The 25,274-nt window shown below is 39.2% G+C and overlaps 1 protein-coding gene across 2 annotated transcripts in view; it reads right to left on the reverse strand.

Moving 5' to 3' along the window:
• Nucleotides 1–12,945, reverse strand: part of CPM (carboxypeptidase M) — a 37,528-nt gene extending 24,583 nt beyond the window's left edge. Inside the window, exons 1-2 of one of the 2 annotated variants that reach the window (XM_065838501.2) lie at nucleotides 12,850–12,945; nucleotides 12,553–12,703 (exon numbers count right to left, since the gene is read on the reverse strand). In XM_065838501.2, coding sequence (XP_065694573.1) covers nucleotides 12,553–12,606 — 54 coding nt within the window. In that variant the 5' untranslated portion in view covers nucleotides 12,607–12,703; nucleotides 12,850–12,945. The remainder of the gene's footprint in view (nucleotides 1–12,552; nucleotides 12,704–12,849) is intronic. The other variant, XM_065838492.2, reaches the window with a different exon arrangement.
• Between the last annotated feature and the right edge of the window lie 12,329 nt (nucleotides 12,946–25,274).

Consider the following 25,274-nt stretch of genomic DNA (forward strand, 5'->3'; position numbering starts at 1 on the left):
AATAATTTCCCACGATTTAATAAGCACACGTCTATTTCCATATATTATACAAGCCAATCCAATTTTAAGTCAGTACCTTATAAGCAGAACTGTAGGAATAACCAACAACTATAAAAATCTAGATACAGTTTATTTGTAACCAAAGCACTTGGGAAAGGAAGGAAGTCACAACAGTCATGATTCATGCACTTACTTATCTTCCTAAAGGTTTACAAATCATTGGTTGATTGGGGCATCTATAGCTGCTTCAAACACTTTCACAGGACTTGCGTCGTATGAGAATGACAACCCTTTCCCATGTATACATGACTCACGCTATATTATTTCCAGTTCTCAAGCTGAGCACACTCTTTATACACAAAACCACGAAAAATTGCCAATCCAGAGCACAGTCTCTACATCACCACCTTATGGTTTATGTGAGCAAATCAAGAAATAAAAATAAATTTTAAAAAAAAAATCAAACAAAAACAACCCAGAGGAGAATACTGTTTATAAATTAATATACACTACCCTTATTCAGTATTGCTCACTGAGAAGAGAACACTGCAAACACATAGAATTAGCCTGAATAGGCATTCCCCCACTATTTACACTGACTGGTTTTACATTCACTCCCAGAAACCAAACAGACTATTTTTCATTTTCACCAACTCTTGTTTCTATTACCACAGAGTTTTTAAACCTAGTTCTAAAAAAGAGTGTTTATTTTCTGAGAAAGATGTGAGACTGGTATGCATCCAGTAATTTTCAGAAAAGCTATTGTACGCATAAAGAAAAATCATCCATTCACAGCAGTACCGTGGGATCACCATGAGCAAAGTGATCACTTACAATGCAAACCAGGCACAAAGATGGGGCTGGTTTGTTCAAGTACAATTTATCAAGATTCTACAGTTTTATTTGGCCTGCCCTTTTACCACCAGAAGCAAAGGAGGCCAAAACTATTTCTGCCACCTGAAGGCAAGGGAGGGAGTAGAAAACCAAGAGGAGACTACAGGTTGTTGCTCCTTCATGGCTGAGAAGTTGCTGGTACACTTTGAGAGTTTAAGTGCATTAAAATGCCTCATCAAGTAACCTGTTCTGCATATCCTGTAAACATCCTTGGCAGATCCCAGACACTATGTTAGCTTCAGGAATAGGAAGCCCCAAACAGTACACACCTCAACACTGCCAAGAGAGTCCTACAAATTCAGAGAGTGAGCTGCTTTCTCTTGTTCCCCCCCACCCCTTTTTTACCTGGCTAGAGAAGAAAAAATGCAAAATAGAATAACTTTTTAAAAATAATCCAATTCTTATCATCATTGTCTGTCTCTGATTTAGTTAACAAGCCACATTAGTTTGACCAGTTCCTTCCAGATTCTCTCTCAAAATGGGTAATGTCTCCTTAGAAACATCAGGAACTGCCTTTTAGGAAAGGTAACAGCACTACAAGGAACTAAAACTCGGGCAGCATTACTATCCACAGAGTAACTCAGTCCTTTGTCTCTTTAAGAAACGTGTTCTAGGTGGCCTTTGTTTCCTCTTGGATTTTGAGATCAGCTTAATGCAATTGTGCATCAAAGCAACCTTTGTACTTAACCTACTTTAGGTCCACCACGATTAGGAAAAACTCTTTATCAGAAACAGCCAGGTTGCTCATTGCTGGAAGTGCTACTGTGTAAGTATCATTCTGTGCCTACCTTATTCCTAGGCTTTTCTCTAGCAATTACTGGAAAAAAGAACATCGGACCAGACTGGACTTTTGAACTGATACAGTAGGACTATATTTCTTACTGAGAGCACAGTTTGTTTTTATTTTAGCTTTAGGACGAATGTTACTTTTGCAGACCTGATCAAGCTCTGCTTTGATGCCTCAGGTAACTGCAGGACCCATGGATGTAGAACAATTGGCTCAGAACAAACAGGAAATGTAACTCAACTGTCCTAAATCCACTGTGAGGTCGGCATGTTACACAACAGCTACAGTCATTTAATTAAATAACTCCAGCTGCCATGAACTGACCTTTCCCACAACAAGTCAGCCCTACACATCAAGCTGCGGAATCATCTGCTTAGAACCACCCTCTAAACTTTTCCTCACATCTGAACCACTGTATAGATTATAAGAGTTACTGTGCCAGAAGTGGAGCAGTTTATGGGTAGAGGGTGGCATTTCAGCTGGGAGGGGAAGAGAACTACATCCAGACCTATGCATTGTTTGTTTCATCTCCAGTAGTTACCTAATTCATAAAAAAATTCTGAAAGTAGAACTAGCAATCATATGCATATCCAGCTTTCATTCAAAGCACAAAACCAAAACAAACAAAAAACTAATACCAAGCAAACATACCAGAAAAAAAAAAAAAAACAAACAACAGCCTTAGAGAAAAAGATCTAGATCTCTCTTCTATGCAAAGTCATGCATAGAACAACTGCCTAAGGAACAAATGCTTCAGGGTAAGAAGTCACATCTTCCCTACCAAGTAATTAATGTATGATGTCTCCGTTTGTACTTATGCGAACTAGCTGAACATAATATGCCATACCATAGCTACATACAGTAAGGCTTTAATTAGGCAGCCCTGAGAATCAGAGACATTGGTAGCTCCAAGGATCGACAGCCAGAGGTGGTAGGCAGAAAGGCCATCCAGAAGGGATGCATTGCACTCTGCCTTCTGTGGGACATGAATAAAAAGCTACTAGAAACACTTTTCTATTAAAAATCCTCATCCCCTGAAGTGAGGTAGGAGGCATGTGTTCCTGAGCTCTCCTCAAGAGGAGAATGCAGGCCATCTACGTAAAACACAGGCAGAGGATGAGAGTTTTGTTTCTTTTTAAGTAAGTCCATTATTAGAATTTGTTTAAAAATTAAGAGCATTGTACTGAAAGGGCAATTCTACCTCCATCATTGATCATTACCATCAACGTTCACCCAATTTTCCCTGTAACTAGGGAAATATAAGCCCTGTAGCTAGACCAAAAGACTAGCAAATACAAGTTGTGACAGGCTAATAAACAAACCTAATCTGGTGGTAGAAGACCCTTAAATGATATCCGTCTCTCGATTAATGATTATGTTTTCTTTTTTCTTTACTACAGAATCTCTTTCTCTTGGTGTGCTACTTTACAACATCTGAAAAACAGCAGTCTGAGGAAGTTAATACTTATTTAGGACCAGTATAAGTCAACACTGAGTTACATATAAAAAGTTATTTGAAGTCAGAGTACAGGTGTAATTTGCCCCTTGTAATCAGCAGACCATAAATTACAGTTAAATTATCAGGTAGTTATGAGCAATACAAAGGACCACAAGCTATGTTTCAAGATCACACTTCTTATTTACATGGCTAAAAATTTATGTATTATTCTCCAAAAAGCAGAATCTTACAAACGAGAAGGAAAAACTCCAGTAATGTATCTGTCCATAGTGCACCATTCTTAGTATCCTGAGCTCTGTGGTTTTGTGTTTGGTTGGTTGTTTTTTTTTTTTTTAGAAAACATCTTCTACATATTTACTTTCTCAACACCAGCTAGAAGAGATGGAGACAGACAAGAATCAAACTGCATCCACCAGCTGCAACTGCTGATTCTATGTTACACAAGCTCCCTAGTATTGCTAACTTCACTGGTGTGAATTGTGATATCCAGTTGTCAAATCTGCCTACTTCTAAACAAACGTGGGAAGCTGAAAAGTGTTGCTGAGGGAAAACAGGGTGGCTTCAGACCTCTGTTGCTCTGAAGAAGAGCTTGACAAACATACGCTGCAAGTGGACAACTACAAAGCAAGGGGCAGAGCGAAGGCAGGAGAGCAGAAATTTTCTCCCACAATGCTGGTTTTAAACAAATGCTGCTCATGTGAAGAGGGAACTATTTCTAAATAGACTGGATCCTTCCATTTCAAAGTTACAACATAAAGACTGCAGTACTAGATAACAGTTCTTTTACGAGAAGTGTTTGATCTACGTTGCTAGGATAGGTTCCCTTCAAACAGGTGCTTGAATTTTTTTTCTCCAGGCTGGGACAGAAACCTCTGGTATGGCAGCTTTCACAGAAAAAAAAACTTTCCACAAGATTCTATTGTTGTGTGTGTTTGCATGTATGTAAAATAAGACTGTATAACATACAAATACATACATACACTTTCATTATTATTTTTAGGTGTAAGAGATAACATAGATGGAAAGATAAAGACTATTGACCAATTCACAGCAAGCATAAAGAAGAGAACATTTAAGCAAATTATTTTACTTTCAAGGGAATGCTCAGAGTCAGTGAGTCACTGCATCTCTAAGAGTAATGTCTTAACTTACCGATCTTTAAAGCATCTGATGCTGACCAACCTGTGTATTTTTTATATGCTGTTTGCATAAAAAACCTAACCATATTGACGGGAAAGCGATGTTAAGTCATGTTGTCATTAGACAAAAATCTTAGTGCTTGGCTGTCAGAAGACTGATTGCACACAAACCTCTGTCACATTATGGTAGTCAAACTGCTTGTTGCAGATGGTAGAAGTGCTATGACTTTTCTCCTAGAAGTAGACATACACAGTATTCACATTTAAACTAGTTCTGGTAACTAAATTGTTAGAGGAGGCAGTCAGATGAGATACGAAATTGCGTTTCAACATTTAAAGTCTTTTTAGCTTCGGTTAGGACAAATGGACTCAGAAGTTAAATCTAATGTAGTAACAGTGAGTTCTATTTAAGCACATGGTTTAGAGCAAAGCTCAGTTGGAAGCTGAAGACTTAAAAATACAGGCTAGTACTCCTTGTTTTTAAAGTCACGGTTTAGCCTTGACTACATAAACCCTGAAGGAGCCAGTCTTCCTCCTCTGTTTTTTTTTCCCTTCCCATCACGGTGACTCACATAATATGCTGCAAATAGAGCTTACAAGGCTGTTAAGACCAAACCCATCCATGAACCGAAACACTCTTTCAATAATAAAATGAACATATAAACCTACCTAGACTCATGTTAACCTACATTTATATGCCACAAGCACTAGTCACTAGACAAGGACAAATGAAAAAGACTAGAACAAAGATGATTAAGAAGGAAAAGAGCAAATGGCACATAAGGGGAAAAAAATTTCAGAAGAGTAGGCAAGAATGGGTAAAAGTTTAACTACCACAATAAGCTTTAGAATGCCCATTTTTTAATGAAACTCTGGACTTGAGCCAAGTGACTTCAGTACGCTCTGCATGAGGCCCTCAGAGTGGGAAATGTCACTCTTGTTTCTAAAAATGAACACTGAAAATCTCAATGCTTATATTATCTATACATGCCATACTAAGGAGATTTGTGGGGTGGGAGATGAGGAGCAGAGAAGGAAAGGCAAGGCATTATCAGAGATTGGAGACAAGAGGAAAGCCATCTGCAGCAGTCATTCAAATGGAACAAACAGAAGGTAATAGTGTTCTATGCAAACATGCCTCACATCATGTAACCACAGGAAAAATAGTTGCAATACTCTCTTTAAACACATCACACTCCCTGTGGATTTTCCTCTAAACAGTTTTTTAATTCAAGATGAAAAGAGTCTTTTTTATCACAATTTTTTTTTCCTTCCCTCTTTTTAAAAAACACACTGGTACTCGCATTCATTTTGTAAAAACATTTAATAATGGGTAACATGAGAAATTTACCTCTAAGTACACTGGGCTATGTATGACCTACTCATTCTATTTTTGTACAATGCCAAGACCCCTGAAACTAACCTGATAAGAACAATTCTAGTAAAGTACAAACATTTTATGGGTGTCTATTTCAGGTTTTGTTTTCTCCAGTACTAAAACTTGTTTTCTGGTATTTTAAACTAAGTAAAACCATCCAGAATATAAGTGTTTTTAATGTAAATTCAATAGAATTACAGTGCATTTTACTACGGATGATAGTAACCCAGGCTCCTTCATACTATATCACAAGCAATGTCTGAAAATAAGTTCCTACTTTTCCCCAGATAGACAACATTTTTCATCTGAAAACACAGATTATAAATATATAGACAAGCACAATACCTGGCCTTTTGTTATTAAAATAGTTCCACTGGAGTGCAATGAATCTGAAGGTAGCACTTCCCTGTTCTACAGCCTCCCTTACATGCTTCAAAGCATCAATCACGCTGTCTCAGAAAAGACGGGAGATTTAAACTGATCCCTGACATCTCTTGGGCACATGTTCCACTGATGTTTGTACAAAATGATGTCAGGGATAGGTTAATTGCCTAGGTTCTCTATTAACCACAGCACCAGGCAGGCACACACCTCCTACTGCACTACCCGACTCCTAATCCCAAGTGCAGGGGTATAACTACTCCTATATTTATACAGTCCTAAAATTACATTCAGCCCTTTGAAGGTAACCGTGAGGCTGATGTGGCCCTGGTGAAAATGAGTTTGACACCCCTGCCCTAGTGCATCCTATTGCTGAAGTTACAGCTGCTTGTGAGATGGAAACCTGGATGAGATGGAAACCTAGGCATGCACCATTCTGTTCTGTCTTCTGAGGAATGAAACCCATGAATGCAGGCAGGAAGGAGACATAATGAGCTCCAACAGGCACCTCATCTGAGCCCCTGGAAAACCTGGCGTGCTGTGAGCTCTGTTGAGCACATCTTCCCTGTGGTACAGAGTATCCTCCATGCACACAGCCATGTGGAAGTCCTGCTCATGTGTGGACCCTAAAACCAAACCAGCTTCTCTCTCCATAGAGCAGGGATAACAGAAGGCTAATAAGTGAGACTTTTTGGGGTGGACTAGTGAAAGTTAGCAAAGTGTTTAAGATTAATGGATGGAATGTGCCAGTTGGAGGGCAACAACGAGAGCAATTGAATAGCAAGCAGCAGAACAGGATGATTAAACCACATATTTCTCACCTAGAAAAGCTCTCAGGGCAGCTCTTTTTCAAGAAGCTTTTTCTGAAAATTTCTAATGAAAGTACAATGAAATCTATTCAGTTTGTTTTGCTTTTTGCCTCTCCAATGACAGAATCTGCCAAAGAGATGTTAATCCTTTAAGTTAACTTTGAAGTTCTCCAGTAGGTAAAGTCAAAGGTACTTTAAAAATACACCACTTTTTGCTCAGTAAGCAGAATTCATTTTAAGGATGATGTTTACAACTGTTCTAATTTGACTGGAATTCTAAAAATGCAGACTGGCCTCCTGAAAAGCTAGAACTAAAACAAGCTGTAATTGACATGCTATCACTTTATCTGAATCCAGAGTGTATCTCAAAAGAGTTTTTAAAGAGTGTGGCTCTACTACAAAAGCCACTCACCTCTTTTAACCTTGTTTGCCTTTGTTCTCTTAAAAAGGTCATCAGGTCTATCTATGAGAAGCCACCACACTTTTTTTTTTTTCAAAAAAGAATAGCACCAGGATATCTTGAACAATGAAAAGCCACAGATCATACACATATATCAAATATTCTCTTTTTGGTAATGCATACTGTAATATTTCCTTGCTGAAGAGTCAGTCTGTTTTTCACAAGCTTTAGGTAGGACAAGTTAATATATTACATAAGGTCCTGATCTCCAGACTGCTACAGATCTGCAGCCTCCTCTATTATTATACAGTGCACATACTGTACTGAGGTTGGATAGCGTGCATACCAGAAACAGAGTTCCTGCCAAAGATCTTTTATTAGCTTGTTCAACAATACATCTGAAACAATATAAATAATCAATGTATTTTTTGGGCCACAACACACCTCTGCCTACCTGCTTATAAGACCATATCAGCTCTTTCATAAACTACAAATCACAAATCTTGAGGGATTTGAGGTTACCTACTAAATTAGACCAAACAGATAACACTCAGTTTTTCAGCCAATGTGCTACATCTTTTTCAGCTCCCATCTCCCCTTGTTTATGGATAATAACTTAGCAGATGAGGTGCATAACTACGTATCATGGCTTCCAAATGTACAGATCTGGAGACTGAACAGGCCATTGCCAGTCTAGAACATATTCTTCCCCATAATCTGACAGAAGTGTTCCCAGTAATCCAGCAGAGGGGTGGTAAATTTCCATATGATTGTGTAAACCAGGACAAAACAGATTCAGTATCTTCTAGTTTGTTTTACACTGGTGCTCTTTGTACTAGTTCTGTTGTGTACCTTGCTGTTGTAGTCTACATACATCAACTAAACACACTTTGTAAATCTCACCTGATATCTATCTGTGACAAATCATACTTGACTGCTTACCTTTTATGCAAAAATCACTTTCTTAGTGAAAGAGTGGAAAGCACTTTTATTTCTTTAGCTTTGACCTTAGCAAAGCTTTCAACAGAACCACAGACTCAATTGGAACGGACCTCTGGAGGCTGCCTGGTCCGACCCCCCCAAGTCAAGCAGGGCCACCTAAAACCAGTCACCCAGGACTGTGCCTAGACAGGTTTTGAGTACCTCCAAGGATGGAGGTTCCCCAGCCTCCATGAGCAGCCTGTTCCAGTGCTCAGTCACCCTCATAGTATCTTTGTAAACAAGCTGGGAACATATAGATTAGATGAGTAGACTACAGTGAGGTGTACTGAGTTTGTGTGGTAAGGTTTTGGTAGCAGGGGAGCTGCAGGGGTGGGTTGTGTGAGAAGCTGCTAGAAGATTCTGCTGTGTCTGATAGAGCCAATGGCAGATAGCTCCAAGATGGACCCACCACTGGCTAAAGCTGAGCCCATCAGCAAACAGTAGTAGCATCTCTGGGGCAGCATATTTAAGAAGGGGAAAACAACGTTGCAGCACAACAGCAACTGCAGCTGGAGAGAAAAATGAGAATATGTGAGAGCAACAACTCTGCAGACACTAAGGTCAGAGAAGGAGGGGGAGAAGCTGTTCCAGGTGCTGCAGGAGAGATCCACCTTCAGCCTATGGGAGCCGTGCGATCTCTCCCTATCCTTATCTCTACCCACGAGCCTTTTGTTATATTTTCTCTCCCCTGTCCAGCTGAGGAGGGGAGCGGTAGAGTGGCTTTGGTGAGCACCTGGTGCCCAGGCAGGGTCAACCCACCACAAGAGGTCAGAAGCTGGTGAGACTGCACAATTGGTGGTTTAAGTGACAACAATTGATTAGCAGCATTCCTCAGGGGCCAATACTGAGGCTGATATTGGTTTAATGTCTTATCAGGGCCAGGGCTACCATTCAGAGGGGTCTCGACAAGCTGAAGGAATTTGTTAACGGAAAACTCAAAGTTTGACAAAGGTAAATGTACAGTCCTGCACCTGGAACAAAAGAACCCCATCTTGCGATTATCAGCTCAAGAAGATAACCACATGCTTGTACGGGCTGCAGACTAACTGGGCTGCAGTTCAGCAACCTGAGGGTTGCAGGGTGTGGAAGGAATGTCCAGGTGGACAAGATAAACGTGAGTCAGTATTGTGCTCTCGCAGCAGAAAAGGCAACCTGTATGCTGGGCTGCATCAGCAAGAACATAAGCCAGGAGCTTGAGGGAAAATATGATCCTCCACTCAACCTTAATAAAGCTACATCTGGAGTAGCATGTTCAGCAGTGGGTTCCCTAATGCAAAAGAGGCACCACAACACTTAAATCCCATGGAGAGCCGCTGAGATGATCACACTGCATTCAGGGAGGCTGGTTTGTTTAACCTGGAGGACGATACAGCTACAACCTTCCACTACCTGAAGGGCCGTTACAGAGAAGACAGAGCCAGACCCTTCTTAGACATACACAGCAAAAGGGCAGGTAACAACTCACAGCAAGGGAAACTCTAATCCAATGCAAGAAAACAATTTTGAACAACAAATGTAGTTGAGCAGTGAATCAGCTACCCAGAGACCATGTAGAATCTCCATCCTCGCAGATATTCAAAACTTGGGTGGAGAGTGCCCTGAGCATCATAATCTAACTTTCAAGTTAGCCTAGCTTTGAACAGGAGCTCAAACTAGATGGCCTCCAGACCTAAATTACTTCATGATCTGCACATGAGGTTTCTGACATGAAGAGTGTTCAGTTATTTCTGTCAAAGACCTACATGCAATCACTTTCTGAAATGGTAATGCAAAGGTCCCTATTACCCTCCACATTTTGGCTTCCAGGAGTGGATTCTATAGCCTTGTGGAGCTGGTTCCATGCACACCAATCAAAAGTCAAGTCTTTACTTCACACTCTTCATAATCCAAGTCTAGACAGTAGTATATAATACTAGACTATTAGTTAAAATTAGAGTAAAACCTAGATTAGATTTAAGAATAACATGGGAACAATAGCCATTCATGGTACCAGTACAATTATGTCTGGTGGCTTTATAGCCACCACTCTGATTCATAGGATTTTGTATTCATTATCCACAATTTCCACATCAGGAATGTCAACAGCTTATTAGAAAAGTTACCACATCACACTGATCTCAATGTTACAATGTTTAAATTAATTTCTGCTTCTCATCATCAATAAATACATTTTGTTAACACAGTTTAGCTAATTGGTAGTGGGACAACACTAGTAAATCCACACAAGTCAGCACACATGCATGTGCATACACATGTTTTTGTCAGTTTATCTAAGAGGAATAGAACTTCAGCCCATTGACCAAAATTGAAACTTCATTTTCACGAAAGCTATATAAACACTGTTGTCACAAAACTTTCTGAAAGTCTGAGGAAAAAAAAAAAAAAAAAGAGAGTAACTCTAATTTAGTGCCATCCTCTACCGTATTTCAGGAGATTCTAAAGGTACCTTTTTTAACAGAGGTAGAAATCTCTTAACATTTAGAAAAAAAAGAATAGAGAAGTACTGAACGTTTTTTCCCTGCCATTCTGCTTTATGTGGCACTGGGAAAATTTCCACTGCCCACCTATTTCATTCAGCAGTATGCTGCAGGCACACAGGACATGCAAAAACCATGATGATCACCTTTTTGTGAATCATGATGTATAACTGGCAGAACAAGGGAGAGCCCACATAATCCTCTTCTCTCCCACAGCTGGCAAAGCAGAAGGCAGCAATATACTAAAATCTGAATAAAGTTTCAGTGCATTGCTCAATCACAATCAAGAGATGATGCATTTCCAGTTTTCATGCCAATGGAACTCAGACAAGTTGAATACTTCATGTTATCAACTTTCATACATCTAGAGAGCTAAAACCAAAATTTCAATCGCTATGGTTAGATGAAAGGTTTTATCCTACCTGCATGAAGATAAACCAAGTTCATGCCAGAGATGTCAGAATCTAGCTAATATTCTAATGATAGGACTTAGTCCCCTTAAGGTAGGAACATGAGGATGTGGATAATTGGTAGTTTGGCCTGGAGGAAACTGTACTCAAATGGACTAGACTTCTCCTGTGTGGACGAATAAAATAAGCTAACATGATTATGTCTTTGACAAAACCAAGAACAATACAACTTAAATAACTTAAAGATTCCTTGTCCAGTTTGATTCTTCCCGCAAGAAGAGACTTTCTAAAAAATGAACACAGACATGCACTGAGACAAGATGCCATATTCATGGCAACATGACAGCTGAAACAGAACACTCTTTTCAACTAGAAGTTATGTCCTGGAAAAACACAAGTATTCCGAATACACACATCATAACACAATTAAGTACATATGAAAACAAAACTGCTAACATGAGGTATGAAATGAAACTACTAGTATCCTTCATTATTATCTACCCAGAAAACTGTAGATTTTTTTTTAAACACAAGCATAGATTTGATAATAGATTCTACAACTGTCTCATTTAATGGCATGAAATGCGATTACAAGAACAGATTATGCTTCTAAAGAATAAACTTCTCTATCTAGTTTCATGCCTCTTACCAAAGCAATTTAATTTTCCAAAATATATTTAAGGGTTGTTTTTTTTTTTTTTTTGCTTAAAAATAGAGAGATTTATATTATTTATACGCTAATAAACACTAAACTCTCTAATATCTTTTAAAAAATTAAATAGACTTTTTTCTATAAATGTATTGTAAGAAAGTACTGGTCAGAGAGAGATACATTCAAATGTCTATGAGGTCAAAAAGGTGATTATCTATTTCAGTGTATTTTCCTATAGGGTTTGAGACTGAAACCCCATTCTTCATTTAAAAGAAGAGATCTTGTATCAGTATGGAATTTGAAATATTTTTTTTCCTAGTCAGTCCAGATTTACTAGAAAAATAGGTAAAGACAAAAAAAAACCCCACACATATTTTTAACATACCCACAAGTTCCTATTCCAGCCCCACCTAGAATGCGCATTTAGTAGATGGGGTACCACGGATTTTAAGCTCTTTCAAGACAGCTCCGTTCCTGAAATCACCACTAAGAAAGTTTCAAATTGTCAGCAAAAAAAAAAAAAAAAAAAGGAATTGGGAGAACTTCGCCTCTAGCTGAAGCGTCATACATGCCATTAGAGTTTGTTATTCACGCTTAAGCAAGAGAAAGAGGAAACTTTGACAGAGATGTGAGCAGAGAGGAACCCGGCACTGGGCGATCAGCGAGAGCAGCCCCGCCGCCAGCAAGCGCGCACCGAACGCCACCGCAGCCGCTCTTACCAGTGCTTGTCCCGACTTAAATAAACCAGAAAGACTTCGCTCCCACCCCCCATCACCACCCCCTACCTTCCACCGAGCGCCCGATGCTGTGCAAGTGCGTGAAGGAGGAGTAGGCGTCATGGACCCCCTTCAGGTACGCCTCCAGCTCCTCAGCGTGGTGGTACTTGAACTCCAGCGCGGCCGCCACGGAAACCAGGCAGAAGATGCCCACCGCGTCCTGGAACGAGGCACATGAACCCAAACAGCCAAGAGGACCGGCGGGTTCGCCGCTGCAGCCACAAGCCCTCCCGCCTCAGCCCGTATCCCCTCTTTGGGGAGCAGGTACCTTCCCCCACCCTCCAAACCCGCACCCGCCGCTCCTACCCCGGCGGTCGCCCGCATGGTGCCGCCGCTCCTCCACAACTGCAGCCCCAGCGCCGGGCGGGGGCCGCCATCCCCCAGCGCCGGCCTCGCCCTTGCCCCTGACTGACGCGGGCTTCATCCACTCAGCTCCCCCCGGCCCGCCCAACTGGCAGAGGGGGGGAGGACACACCCACTCCCCGTTCTTCCCTCCCTCCTTCCCGCCGGGACAACGGCTCTCACCTGCGCCCAACGACACGAACGGCTCCTCCCGCTGTCCTCGGCAGTCCCACACCGACTCTCCTCCTCCTCCGCGTACCGCTCCCTGAAGGCTGGAGCAGGGGGGAAAGGGCTCAAGCAACTCTTATTTTATTTTATTTTATTTTATTTTATTTTATTTTATTTTATTTTATTTTATTTTATTTTATTTTATTTTATTTTATTTTAATGAGAGGTGTGACAGCAGCTGGGTCCTCAGCGCCTGTGTGGTCCTGACATGGGATCCAGCTGTCAGCACCTGGGGCCCATATACAAAACTTGCTGCATGCAGGGGGACTCTTCAGAGAACTTATCTGCCTAAATCTCTGCCTAGTATGTTTGTGTCTTTAAATGTATACATATATGTATATTTAAAATTACTTTTTAATAGGCTTGCATTCACTCACTGAAAGGACTGGATTATATCTGCAGAGTTAAACGCTTTTCTTGGTTTTGCGCTAACCACATTGCCTTGGGGACATCCTAGTTTTGGGATTCACCACAAAGACGTTTTCATCACGTTTTATTGTCTTTAAGATTGTAAAGGACTAAAAGGGAGGAAACAAACAAACAAAAAAAAAGTGTGAAGCTGGCCTCCAGCAACAAAAATTAGGATAGCATCTACATTTATTTAAAAATATGATGTGATTATAGCTGAGTGTTAGAATATAACCAGTTGTAAATTCTGCATATTTTTTTCTGAGAAAGAAAACGGCAGTTTCTATTATAACCAGTACCAGGATTTCATCTGCCTTCTTCTGAAGTTTGCTATACAGGACAATGCCAGGAAAAAGATATTGAAGGAGATGAAAGTGTGACCAATGCCAAATAATAAGTCCTGCATTCCAAACAGGAAATGCTGTATTTAATAAAAAGCTCTTGCTAAATAAAAAGTTACTGTTAAATCTAAAGGTACTTTATTAAATCTCAAAGCTTTAAGGAAAAAAAAAATCAAAGTATACTTTAATACTATAATTTCTTAATGTATCAGAAGAATATACCTATAAAAATGGTGGTAAGGTATCTACCTTGAGAACGCACAAGTATTCTGAGTTCATATGAGGAACTTTCATATCACCTATGACGAGGGATGTGTGCAATGTACAAGTCTACTTGGTTAAAAGAGATATATATATAATATCAGGCTTCTGCTGAATAGTGTTCCTTCTAGCACAACATTTTTGGGCAGGCCCCAGAGCCTTTCCTACTCCAAGTCCACAATATTTTAACTCTTGTAACTTGACAAGACCTTCTCTCACATATCACCAAAACCAAATAAAAATTCTTGCAAGACCTAAATATGGATGTCTTTTGCCTTCTTCATTAAAAAAAAAATGTTAATAGTTGGTTAGATTTACTTGCATTTACTACATGGAATGGGAGTGAAACTGGGGGTTACATTACAAATATGTCTGCAGAGAAGCAGGAGGAAGGAGTCAAGCATGTGAGCTTTATGTTTGAATTTGTGAGGCTTGAACATATATCTATCTATCTATCTATCTATCTATCTATCTATCTATCTATCTATATATATGTATATATGGGCTCCTTGAAAGATGATCTGGAGATATCACATGAGTAAACAGGGAAGAAAATGTACTCAGGTGATAATCCAACATATACATACTTGGAAACTGTCCCAAGATAATCACATGAAATCAGAGAACTAAGATTCCAAGACACAGAGTAGGGTGTTGGCAACACGGTAAAAATTACAGGGGGCTGTAAAAACTTAATCTCAGCGCAATGACTAAAATCACCTTTGATACTGGGTAATCACACAGCGTTATCTCCTTTGGAAATTACCCCACCCTTTAATGTAGCCAACTAGTCACAGTTAAATGAGAGCATTACTGTACTTGGGAATGTTCAAAATCAAAATGATAGATTGTTTCCACGCCAGGTCCTTGCAAGTTAAGACAAGTCAACCTATTTCGCAACATTTGAGTTACATGTGACAGAATCAAACTTTTTTTTTTTTTCCCCCCAATCTGCACAAAACTCAAAGATATTTGTTCTTCTTGAGTCATTTAAGGTCAATTGAATCCAACCTGGGCAAATAATATTCTGCTATACGCAATTGTGGGTAAAAGTCAGTGTCAAAGACCAAATCCTGGGTGAAATTAAGTCAGCGATAAATCTCTCATGGGCATCGGTAGTTAAAAATCAGGGGCTATGTGACTGAAACTGATTGCAGCTCCTGTTCTCAGCACTGCAGTGGGCAATCACTCCTAGGAGGAAGCCCAATAAAGACAGAAGTGTTATTTCTGTAAACAGCATTAATTGTTAGCCTCTCTGTATCATTCTGGACCGTCCATTCAAAACTATTCAACAAGTAACTACTAAAGCTTGCACCTGAGCATGGGGTTTGTGGAAAAAAACAAAAGGCAAACTTTGAGGTGAAATTCTCACCCATGGATCTCAGCGGAGTTGCTTGGAACTATATGGGGGTGGTGTAATGATGTGAGTAGCTGTGTTGCCCTCTAGTGACGGGTTAAGAAAATCCTATTACCAGCAACAGGTATGAAAAAATCTTCTTCATGCAACAGTGAGGTAGCACCGTGAGCCTGACATTTCCCAGACACACAGTTAAGATAGGTCTCAGCAGTAAAAACCTCTTCTGGAAGCTTTTGTGGTTTAGGAGAGCCATTCACAGAGGCAGTCTTGGAATCTGGAATCTTACTCAGTGTTGTGTCATCTTTCATGCAGGATTTCTGCACTTTCCAAAAATTAATAAGAAAAATGAATGTCCCACATTATAACTGGAGCTTCAAAATACTTTTGGCAAGAAATACAAAGAGTTCACTAACAAGGATCAAGTTTTTTTAAGGATCAACACTGCTGTTAAAACTTTCTCATTTGAGATCATACCCTAAGCACACAAACAGCCTCAGGTTTTGTGCACCTCCGTAACACCAAGGACTCGACAATCAGATTTATGGTGTGGGAAAAACAAGAGATAAAGGCTTTCTCAGGAGAGATGAACCAGACAAGTGAGTTCAGTACAAGTGATGACACAGACACATGAATTTGATAGGACAGCACAGTGCTGGATTAATATAAACCCAGATACCAATCACCTGAATTATCGGCAATGAAGCCATTCTGGTGTATAATACTGATGGATTACCAGGCTGATATTAGTCTGGCAAAAGACAGATTCCCTGCATGAAAGAGCACAGAAGCACCAGAAATTGCTCAAATATTCACCACCTTATTAGTTGCTTCTACCACATAGGCAATTCTCAGCTGACGTTTGCATTTTTGGTTCATAAATCTCCTCCCCTCCATCCCAGCACGTGGTTTACCCCAGAGAAGAAAGAGATGCCCTGCTGTGTTTGGTAATCTGCAATTACAAAGTGATCCCAAGGGGCACTATGAGCAGCTGGTCTAGTTTAGAGCTGTCCAGACAAGCACTGAATTGGCCAGAGAACCTGGAACCACAACTAGCTGCCTGACAAGCCTCTTGCTCATCTCTTGTTGCAAACAGCAAAATCTGCATACAGCAGAGATTTTGAGCTACCACATGATGTGGTGGAACAGGTCAGTTCTGCTCCACGGGGGGCTGAAGCGTGGGAACATGATCTCGTTCAAGACAAATGTCTTGTGTGTTGGGTATTGTAATACAGTTGTAAAATGTTTGGGGTTTATCTTTCTTCTCTTAAATTGACTTATACTTGCCCTTTCATCAGTTCACATGGAAATAGATGTAATTTGAAAATAAATTTAATTTTGCACCCAGGGCATATATGTGTCTGTGGGTGGGTAACAGCAAAGGACTAAGAATGAGGAAAGCCAGGAAGGTCTGGTGGGAAGTTCAGTGGGCTGGGGACCCATGGATTTCAGTGAAGTAAATGGGAAGAAGGAAGGTTAAGAATGCCTATAGAGGTTTTGAGGAAGTGGGAGGACTGGAAACTGCGGAGAAGGGCTGGAAGGTGGAAGGGTAATGGATACCGTTGTTGGGGGAAAGCAATTGAGAGGATTTGGGCTGGGGATGTCACATGGAAAAGGACCGAGACTAGTCTTTCTGCTCACTAATGTCTTGCAGCTCTGACCCTAGGATAACAAAATGTGAGGGATTTAAGATGTTGACATAGCATCTTCTCAGGTCTGCTAATTTGTATATGAAATGCATTGCAGTTAATACCATGGAAATTACAGAGATTCTTCATAGCTGATTCCTTGTTGATATTAAGAAATACTTTTGAGTAATCCAAAATTTGTCCCAAGAACTGGACTCATTTCAGCTCCCAACATTTGGAAAATCCATCATGCTTTGGAATAGCATTTTGCCATTTTTGCTAATTACCTTCAGATCAAAATATCTTCCTAATTGCCATTGTCAAGAACAATGCAGCACTCTTACTCAGAATGATGGCTAATCTGTCTCCTTAAACAAAATTCCTCTGGGTCCCTTAACATATCTGTTTCAAGTAAACAATGGTGCCATTTCCTGAGCAAGAAATTAAGACATTTTTTGGAAAACTTCATTGTGTAATAAAACAATCCTCTATTTATCTGCACTGATTTATGCATGGATGGGCCTCTACACTGACAACCAAGTAAACAGTATGCGCTGAAATCTTCTGTCAGTGGAAAGTACACATTGTGGTGTTTTGAACTAACCTTTTTCTTTTGGGAGAGAAATGAAAACTGAGCTTTCTAGATATACAATTTCTATTAATTTGCTGATCAGCAGTTTAAAAATGAATGTTTAGTGCTGCAGTGCAGTAAACAAATATGCCACTTTCTTGACCTCACTGAAAGCAGCTGGCAAGTCTTTTCTTGGATTAATCTGTACAGACTGTGTACTGCTTAGACTGTGATTTATTAAACCATACAGCTCTGTGAAGGCTCTGTTTTTTGGAAGATACAGATATGGTTTTGTGGCCAGCTTAAGCTAACCTAAATCTGAACCGATCCTGAGAGAGGCATCCCTGCCCCAAATCCTGCCCCCTCTCTTTTTTTCAGTGTGAGGACTCAAGCAGCCATGTGGCCAGTTGGATCAAGGAACTGATGTATCTGGAAGCTAATCCAAACACACACACACAATCAAAAAAAAAAAAATCTTCATTTTCAGATGGCTCAGCTCCCTGATCCATCCCATACAAGTACTGGCCTTGGCTGAGGAAGCAGCAGGGCTACATGGCCCATGGAGAGTGAGGATGACCTGAGAGTGAACTAGAGGTAGGTATGAACGTGATACTACAGGTCAGCAGAGAGTTTCTTTGAAAGAGGTGTGCTCAGAAGAAAGAGACTCTCATCCTGTGCCTCAGTTCTGGCAACAGGTTGTTCCTTAGAGATAGCCTGGACATGAAACCCAGTTACTCTCCTACCCCACTAACGATGTAGGAATGGTAATGCTGAATTTAACTGTAGATAAATTAGTGTTTGTCAAGCAGTTTTGTAACGCCAATTAAATACAAGAGAAAGAAAATGGCATTTCAAATATGCAAGCCTCTGTTAAGCTTAGTCAAATACCATTCCTTATTCTATATAGAAAGAGGTAATATTTGGATAGTTCCTCTAGCCAAATGAGCCTTCCAAGGTAACCTGTCATGACAGAAAGCATATTAAGGTTATCTTGATCCAATCTGTATTTACAAACACAATCACCTGCACAAAATAGCACTGGAAATAACAACTTTTATTCACAAATGTTTGTAAACCCATGGAGAAAAGCCGCTCTTGTGTTGGTTATGAAGGCTGCCTAAGAGCAGCCCTTAAAAAGACACAACCTGGGGAAAAAATAGTCTTCCAGTCCTCAGGCTTTGAAAGTAGCTTATTGGAGGTCACACATAACCTCATTAGAAAATCAGAAATTAGAATGAAAAAAGTTGTTGCTGACATCAGGGAATTTTTTTTTTTTCCTATTTCATGTTTTACAGAATTCTTACAAATCTGTAAAAGTAGTCAAGCTTTGAAATGAAGCAAGAAAGACAAGGTAGGCTTTAATTTTGTCTTGGCTCATCGAATTTTTATAAAATTAAACTCCTTCTAATGTTACTTATTTACAAAGACTTTCAGTGATTTCTTGCTTTAGAATGCTTTGTACTTAAACTACATGATATAAGAAGAATTGTTTTGCTACCACAATGCATCTCTTACTCAGGAATTTCTCCTGCACCGTGAAATCAATGTTTAGAGAAGATGTGTAGGATAAGGGATACTCCTGCATTCTTGGAATATCCTTAGAATGGGTGTTTCAAACCAACATACATTACAACAGCGTTAAGCATGGTCATCAGGCACCAAACTGACATATGAGCAAGCCCCAGACTGGAACGATTTCCTGTACCGGCTTCAGAAGGAGACAAATCTTGGCAGTCAGATGCCTTCATTTTTACTTTGTTAATATGTGACTGTGTAAATATAATATAAAATTCTCCATTGGGAATGAGGATTTCAAGTGTTTAAGAAAGAGTAGTCTCATCTCATTTAAATTAGTAATCCTTTTTGGCAGTCTTGCATACAGGAAGCCTGAAAATACACACGAAGAAAAACATTAATTCCTCAGAGACCCTGTGGTAAAAACATCACTAAATTAAGATAACTTGAAGGATGCCCTCATTTCAAGACGGCTATTCAAATCTCCATGACAGATAGCAAAGCTGAATGTTGCATGCATTGTAAAGCCTGACATACTGCATACCAAAAGCATTTCTGCAGTTGATTTTTTTTCATGTAGTTTTAATTATTGTTCATCCTACAGGGTTTTTAATGGATGATTATGGAGCCTCAATCTGCCCTTTTTGTTGCATACTGAGTAACTTTTTTGAGCCTTTCCTTTACCATGACTGCCCCATGTAAGCCTAGCTGCATAAGGGATTCTGTCTTTGATAAAAGATTGGACTGTTCAGACTGGCCCTTACAACTATCTTGCTGTGGGCTAATAGTTTAAATTGCACTATATGTTACAAAAATTGCCATAAATTGCCATAGATATAGATATTTGATAGTTCTACCTTTTTTGAACATAAATTATTTCATCTTGTCCTAATATTCACACATCTATTGTGGTCCAGCATTCGGTACTACTTTAAAGTGGCTATCAAAATTATAAATACATTATAAAACAAGCCTGATGTGATTGCTGGCTTATAGACTCATGGTACTGATCTTGGTTTTGCAGTGTCAGATAGATGTTTTACAGGACTGGAATGTCAGGCAGTTCTTATATGACCTGAAGAAAGTTCTTGATTTTATATTACCTCTAATCATTTTAGATAATGGACTAAACTTAAAGCAGAAGTTGGCAGAACTTGCACATTCTCCTGATCCTATGATTAATGGAAACTCAGATTATTTACTTGTCTTGGTTCCCTTAGATTCACATTTCATGAGATTAGATCTCTAAAGTCGGCCTTTTTAGTCTGAATGTAACCGAAAAGGGTAGTAACTCTACTAGTTTGTCTTGTCAGACTGCCTTCTTTGTCTTTAAACAAGGGATTGTTTCTTTTCACTGCACGTGAGAAAAACCACATAAAATATTATTCCATGCATAAGTTTATATCTAGGACATTATTCCTTACTAAAGGATCAAAATTTATTTCTTCCTCTCCAGCCAGTGTTGTCCTCATTACTCTCAGTCTTTTTGGTACTTTTGTCTAGATCTAGAATTACAAAAAAAGATCCTTATCTCTATCTGTTGGCCAGCCTTACCCAGCAAATAGAGAATCTCAACCAGTAAATCACACAACCATATGTTCAACAACTTTGAACTTAGGCCAAAGTTCTCTTGACTTCAATCACAGTTAAGCATCTTATTAAGATGACACGTGTGCGATCTTGTAGAAGAGGGAATAGGCTTGAGAGCTTTCATAATTGGGGCTTCTACTGTTCTGGAAATGTCTGTTATCAGTAGTAACTCTAGAGTTTACATTGGTTTACATAAAACCAAAGTTGATCCATGGACATAAACATTTGTATTTTCTATTGTTTCTTCTTTTACTGATTTGGGCTCTGAATTTTGGTTGTTGTCGATTTCTGCCATCTATTTTGGATCAAAAGCTTAGTGAGTTACTAGATCAATAGTGATTTAATGAACTTTCCCTGTCCCGTATGGGTGTTTTGTCTGTTTAAAATATGATATTGTTGTTTACTCTTATTTGAAAATCTTTTCCTTTCTGTTTGTTTTCTATTCAGAACTGATTAATGTGGAGAAAATTCTTTCTCCAATCTCTTTGAAGAATTAAAGAAGTGGCAATGATTTATCTTTCTTCTCCATTCAAGATTCATTCTGCTCCACTGTAGACTCAGTTCTGGTTGTCATTTATGTACACAGAGTAATTGAAGAGTGTGCAAAAGTGATAAATTAGCATTTTCCATACATTTGGGACTGATGTATTGATTGAGCCCTGGAGAATAGGTCTACTATCATTTGACATTCTGCAAAGACCATGGGCAAGTAACATGGAAACAAAGCTGCTTGCAGAAGCTTTCTGCTTATTTAATTGCTTACTTATGTCAATAGGGTTAATTAGAAAGTCGCGGTTCTTGTAATTCTGCTGACATTAGCTGAACTTGTAGGTAGCAATAGCTCATTCCAGAAGTTTATTGAAAGTGGAAAATTCTTTAAAAACAAGGCAATGATACATGTGTCATAAACATGGTAAGAACACAATAAGTAGTGCCACCTGATGAGCAACTACTTAATATTTTGGCTTATATTCATTTTTCAGAGAGTGGCCTGTTCTTATCTGAGAGATCAGTCAACACTCAAGTTCTTGTCGGTGTTCCCTTTAAAAGGGGAGACTGGTGATGGAATCAAACATTTTGTTAATTCAATTCCTTTCATTTAGAAAGAATGGACAGTCATGAAGAGATATTTTTCTGAACTCAGTAGGAGTCAAACAAGAAGCATTTTCTTTTCTTACGTTTTCCAGCAACACTAGCATTATTTCTGCCACTGTTAGTTTCTGTCCTGCTTCTGCTGGCATCTCCATCAAACAATACCTAGTCTCTCCAACTAAAGCTCACCTAGACAGGGAGCTCAGCTTTTGAACAAGTTTGTATATGAACTGTGTTTTCAACTGACTGCCTTCCAAAGGAAGTGTAATCCTCCTATTTTATATTCAGGGTGAACTTTAAAAACAATCACATTTACATTATACTGTTACATTTCAATAAGCCACTGTTTTAACCACAAGAAGACATCCCAAGCCCTGCTAAGAGGACCAAATTGTTAATTTCCTCAAGGTTTTTTTTTTTTGGTCATGTTGATGAAAATGGAATATGAATAATTCACAAGCATCAACATATATTCATGAGCTTCTCTGAAGATTTATGCTATCCTCATTTTACAGATGAGGTACTGGAGCATAGGAAAAAATAGGATCAAAAGATTTAATCAGTCTTAGGAGCCATTCTGAAACATCAGCAAACTGATTTTTGAGGGCAGTTAGCATCATATTACTTTATGCTTAAAAATCAACTCTCACTGACTTCAGTTGCAGCTGTAAATTTTAGACACTTCTACGAATTTGACCCCTCCATTTCAGTGCAGGTCTCCAAAAATAAGGAACACACCACATCTGGTAAATCTGGTTTTACAGAGTTGCACCCATAGCAAAGGCAGAGACATGATCCCATTCAACTGGACAGTATTTGCAGCCTTAACCACATAACTCTGTATTTTCTTCCTGCACTCCATGATCACAGATAATCCTTTCCAGCTTCAGCAGCAAATGAGAACAGACTCAGCTGTGACCCTTATTTACAGCCTAAAGTCAAGGGTCATTTGGTAAGTCTGTTACAGTGCCTACAAATGAAGGAGCCAGGAAAAGGAGGTGTCGATGCTCTAGTTTGCAATGATACTCTTTTAGTGAAGAGACTTTTTGTCTGATCTTCCACATGATAAATCCAAAACAAGTAGAAAGAGCAGGCATTCAGTCCTGTGAAATGTCATGTTCTATATGGTTCACGAACAAGGTTATATTTGCTTTCCGCTGATTGAGTTAATTAGACCAGCAATGGTTTATTATCTTTTGTGTCAACAGGTACATCTAGGAGAGTGCCAGCACCTTTCAGAGGTATTTGGTGCCAGCCAAGTTTTGGGAACCTCAGGGGAGGGCACAGAATCTGTTCTTACCCAGCTGGACTTCTCATTCCCTCTGCAAACCAACCTCTTCCTTTTCTACTCTGATTCATCCTGGTGCTTGGCTTCTTTCTCCAGTTTCATTTTCTTTACTTAACAAGATACACACAATGTACCAAAGACATTTCTAGGCCCAGTTTGCTTTAATTTACCTAAACCAGGCTATTCTACTACTTCCATATTATCTCACCCACTGTATTTACTAACTGATTTTTAGCCATTTTCTAAATATAGAGGAGACTCTGCATACCTCCAGCTGAAGCTGACATTGATAAACTTGAACACTGAAAGTCCTCATCTGCCTCAAAGCTATCACTGTGACTTCTTTTCTGTACACACAACATCAAAACCCTTCCTGTCACTTTCAAGACCATCAGGCCTAACAAAGTCCCGTGCTTGCATTTCTACTCACAGCATTGTATTCAATTGAATGCTCAAGAAATTAAAATAAACCAAATACCTGTACCCCTGAAATGAATATAACTTTTGCCTGCCACATTGGGTAAATCTGGACAACATTTAAATGTTTACATGCTGTCTTTTTCCAGGGTCAGAGCCTACGATATCAGTCACTTAATTTGTTTGTTTCCTACCACTGTCTACCTTATTTATGTTAGCTCAAGTATTTGGTAATTTCTGTCCTCTTTTCAACACAGATTAGCATCTTATCACATTAACTAAAAGCCTAATAATCTGCAAAGACAGCACTGAGAAGACTGAAAAATAAAGTGAACTAAACTTTTTGCTTTAGAATCTTTAATACACTTTTCCCCCTTCAGTCTGAGTACCAAGTATCCAAGATATCCAGCAGATCATCCGGGCACTCCACAGATTGTTCTTAAAGGCTACAAACATTTTTTCTTTCTCTCTAGTAACACTGGGGAAAAAACTGATGGACTTCTCGGAAGTATTTAGGAAGCAATCTAGGTCATAGCAAGACAAACCACTCTAACCACTCATTCATCAGCTGCCTCTCTTAGATGGCAGTGTGCCTTCATGTCATCAGTGGCCACAATCTCCCGAGCCTTTAGTGACTTTTGGCTCTGTCATCCCTATTTTACCTACTGTTGCCCCCCTAATAGCACTCTGATAGTGCAATGAGGCATAAGAAATGCTTTGTGGTATTTGTCACTTTGGAAAATACTTAGGAAATTAGGAAAACGTAAGAATACAATTTCCACTCTATGTCAGGTTTTCAGGGTGAAACAAAAATGATAATGGGACTTTTCAGAACCCTGGCTTGCTGACCTCATAGAGGACACTGATTTTCCATGTGATGCCAGCTACCAATTTCAACTTTAACATCTAGTTTGAAAGGAGCTGCATGGTTTTGTATACTGCAGTGTATGAGTTCTCACAAATCTGATTTCTTCTCTTTGTTCATATAATTCTCTCCTTTTGTTGAAACATATATTAGAAAGTTTGTTCGTAAAACATAAAGCAATTATACAACCATAGAGATAATCTAAGAAGTGGATAAGAGAGCATTACATATAAGAATAAATGCTTATAATTGCAAAAAAAACCCTGTTTAAGCTGTTTATTCAGTGATAATCACAGCATCATATGTTAATGTCCAGTCACAACCCCAAGTAGGATGTTTAACCAAAAAAATGACCTTTTTTATCTGAGGCTGAGCATTACACAGAATATATACTTTTTCAAAGTTACTAGCTGTGGTGCTTTGGGGATTTAAAATCAGAGAGCCTTTTTCTGTCCAAAAATACTCAAGGATCTTTTTTTTTTTTTTTTAAGAGTTCACTAGGTGCTTTCCTCTCTGTATCTTCAAAATTGGGTAGAAATATTTCTTTCAGCAATTTCAAAAGCTCTTTTGTGCTACTTCCACTAATATAAGAAGTATCAGTGAAATGCTACAGTTGGATAGTTTGGATTTTAAAGAGGGTAGCATTAAAAGTCATCGATATTTTAATCTATTGCCTTAGCTTGGTGGGAATGGCCAGTGTCTACTGGGGGTTTCAGCCAATTCTGATTACTTTTGCGAAAGACATAAAAGTGGTAGGAAACAATCTATCAAAGCTATCAAAAGGAGGGTGCTAACAAGCTTTGGGAAAGTATAAAAAACATCCAAATGAAC

Source organism: Patagioenas fasciata, chromosome 1, assembly GCF_037038585.1.
Source record: "Patagioenas fasciata isolate bPatFas1 chromosome 1, bPatFas1.hap1, whole genome shotgun sequence".
Classification (NCBI taxonomy): domain Eukaryota; kingdom Metazoa; phylum Chordata; class Aves; order Columbiformes; family Columbidae; genus Patagioenas; species Patagioenas fasciata.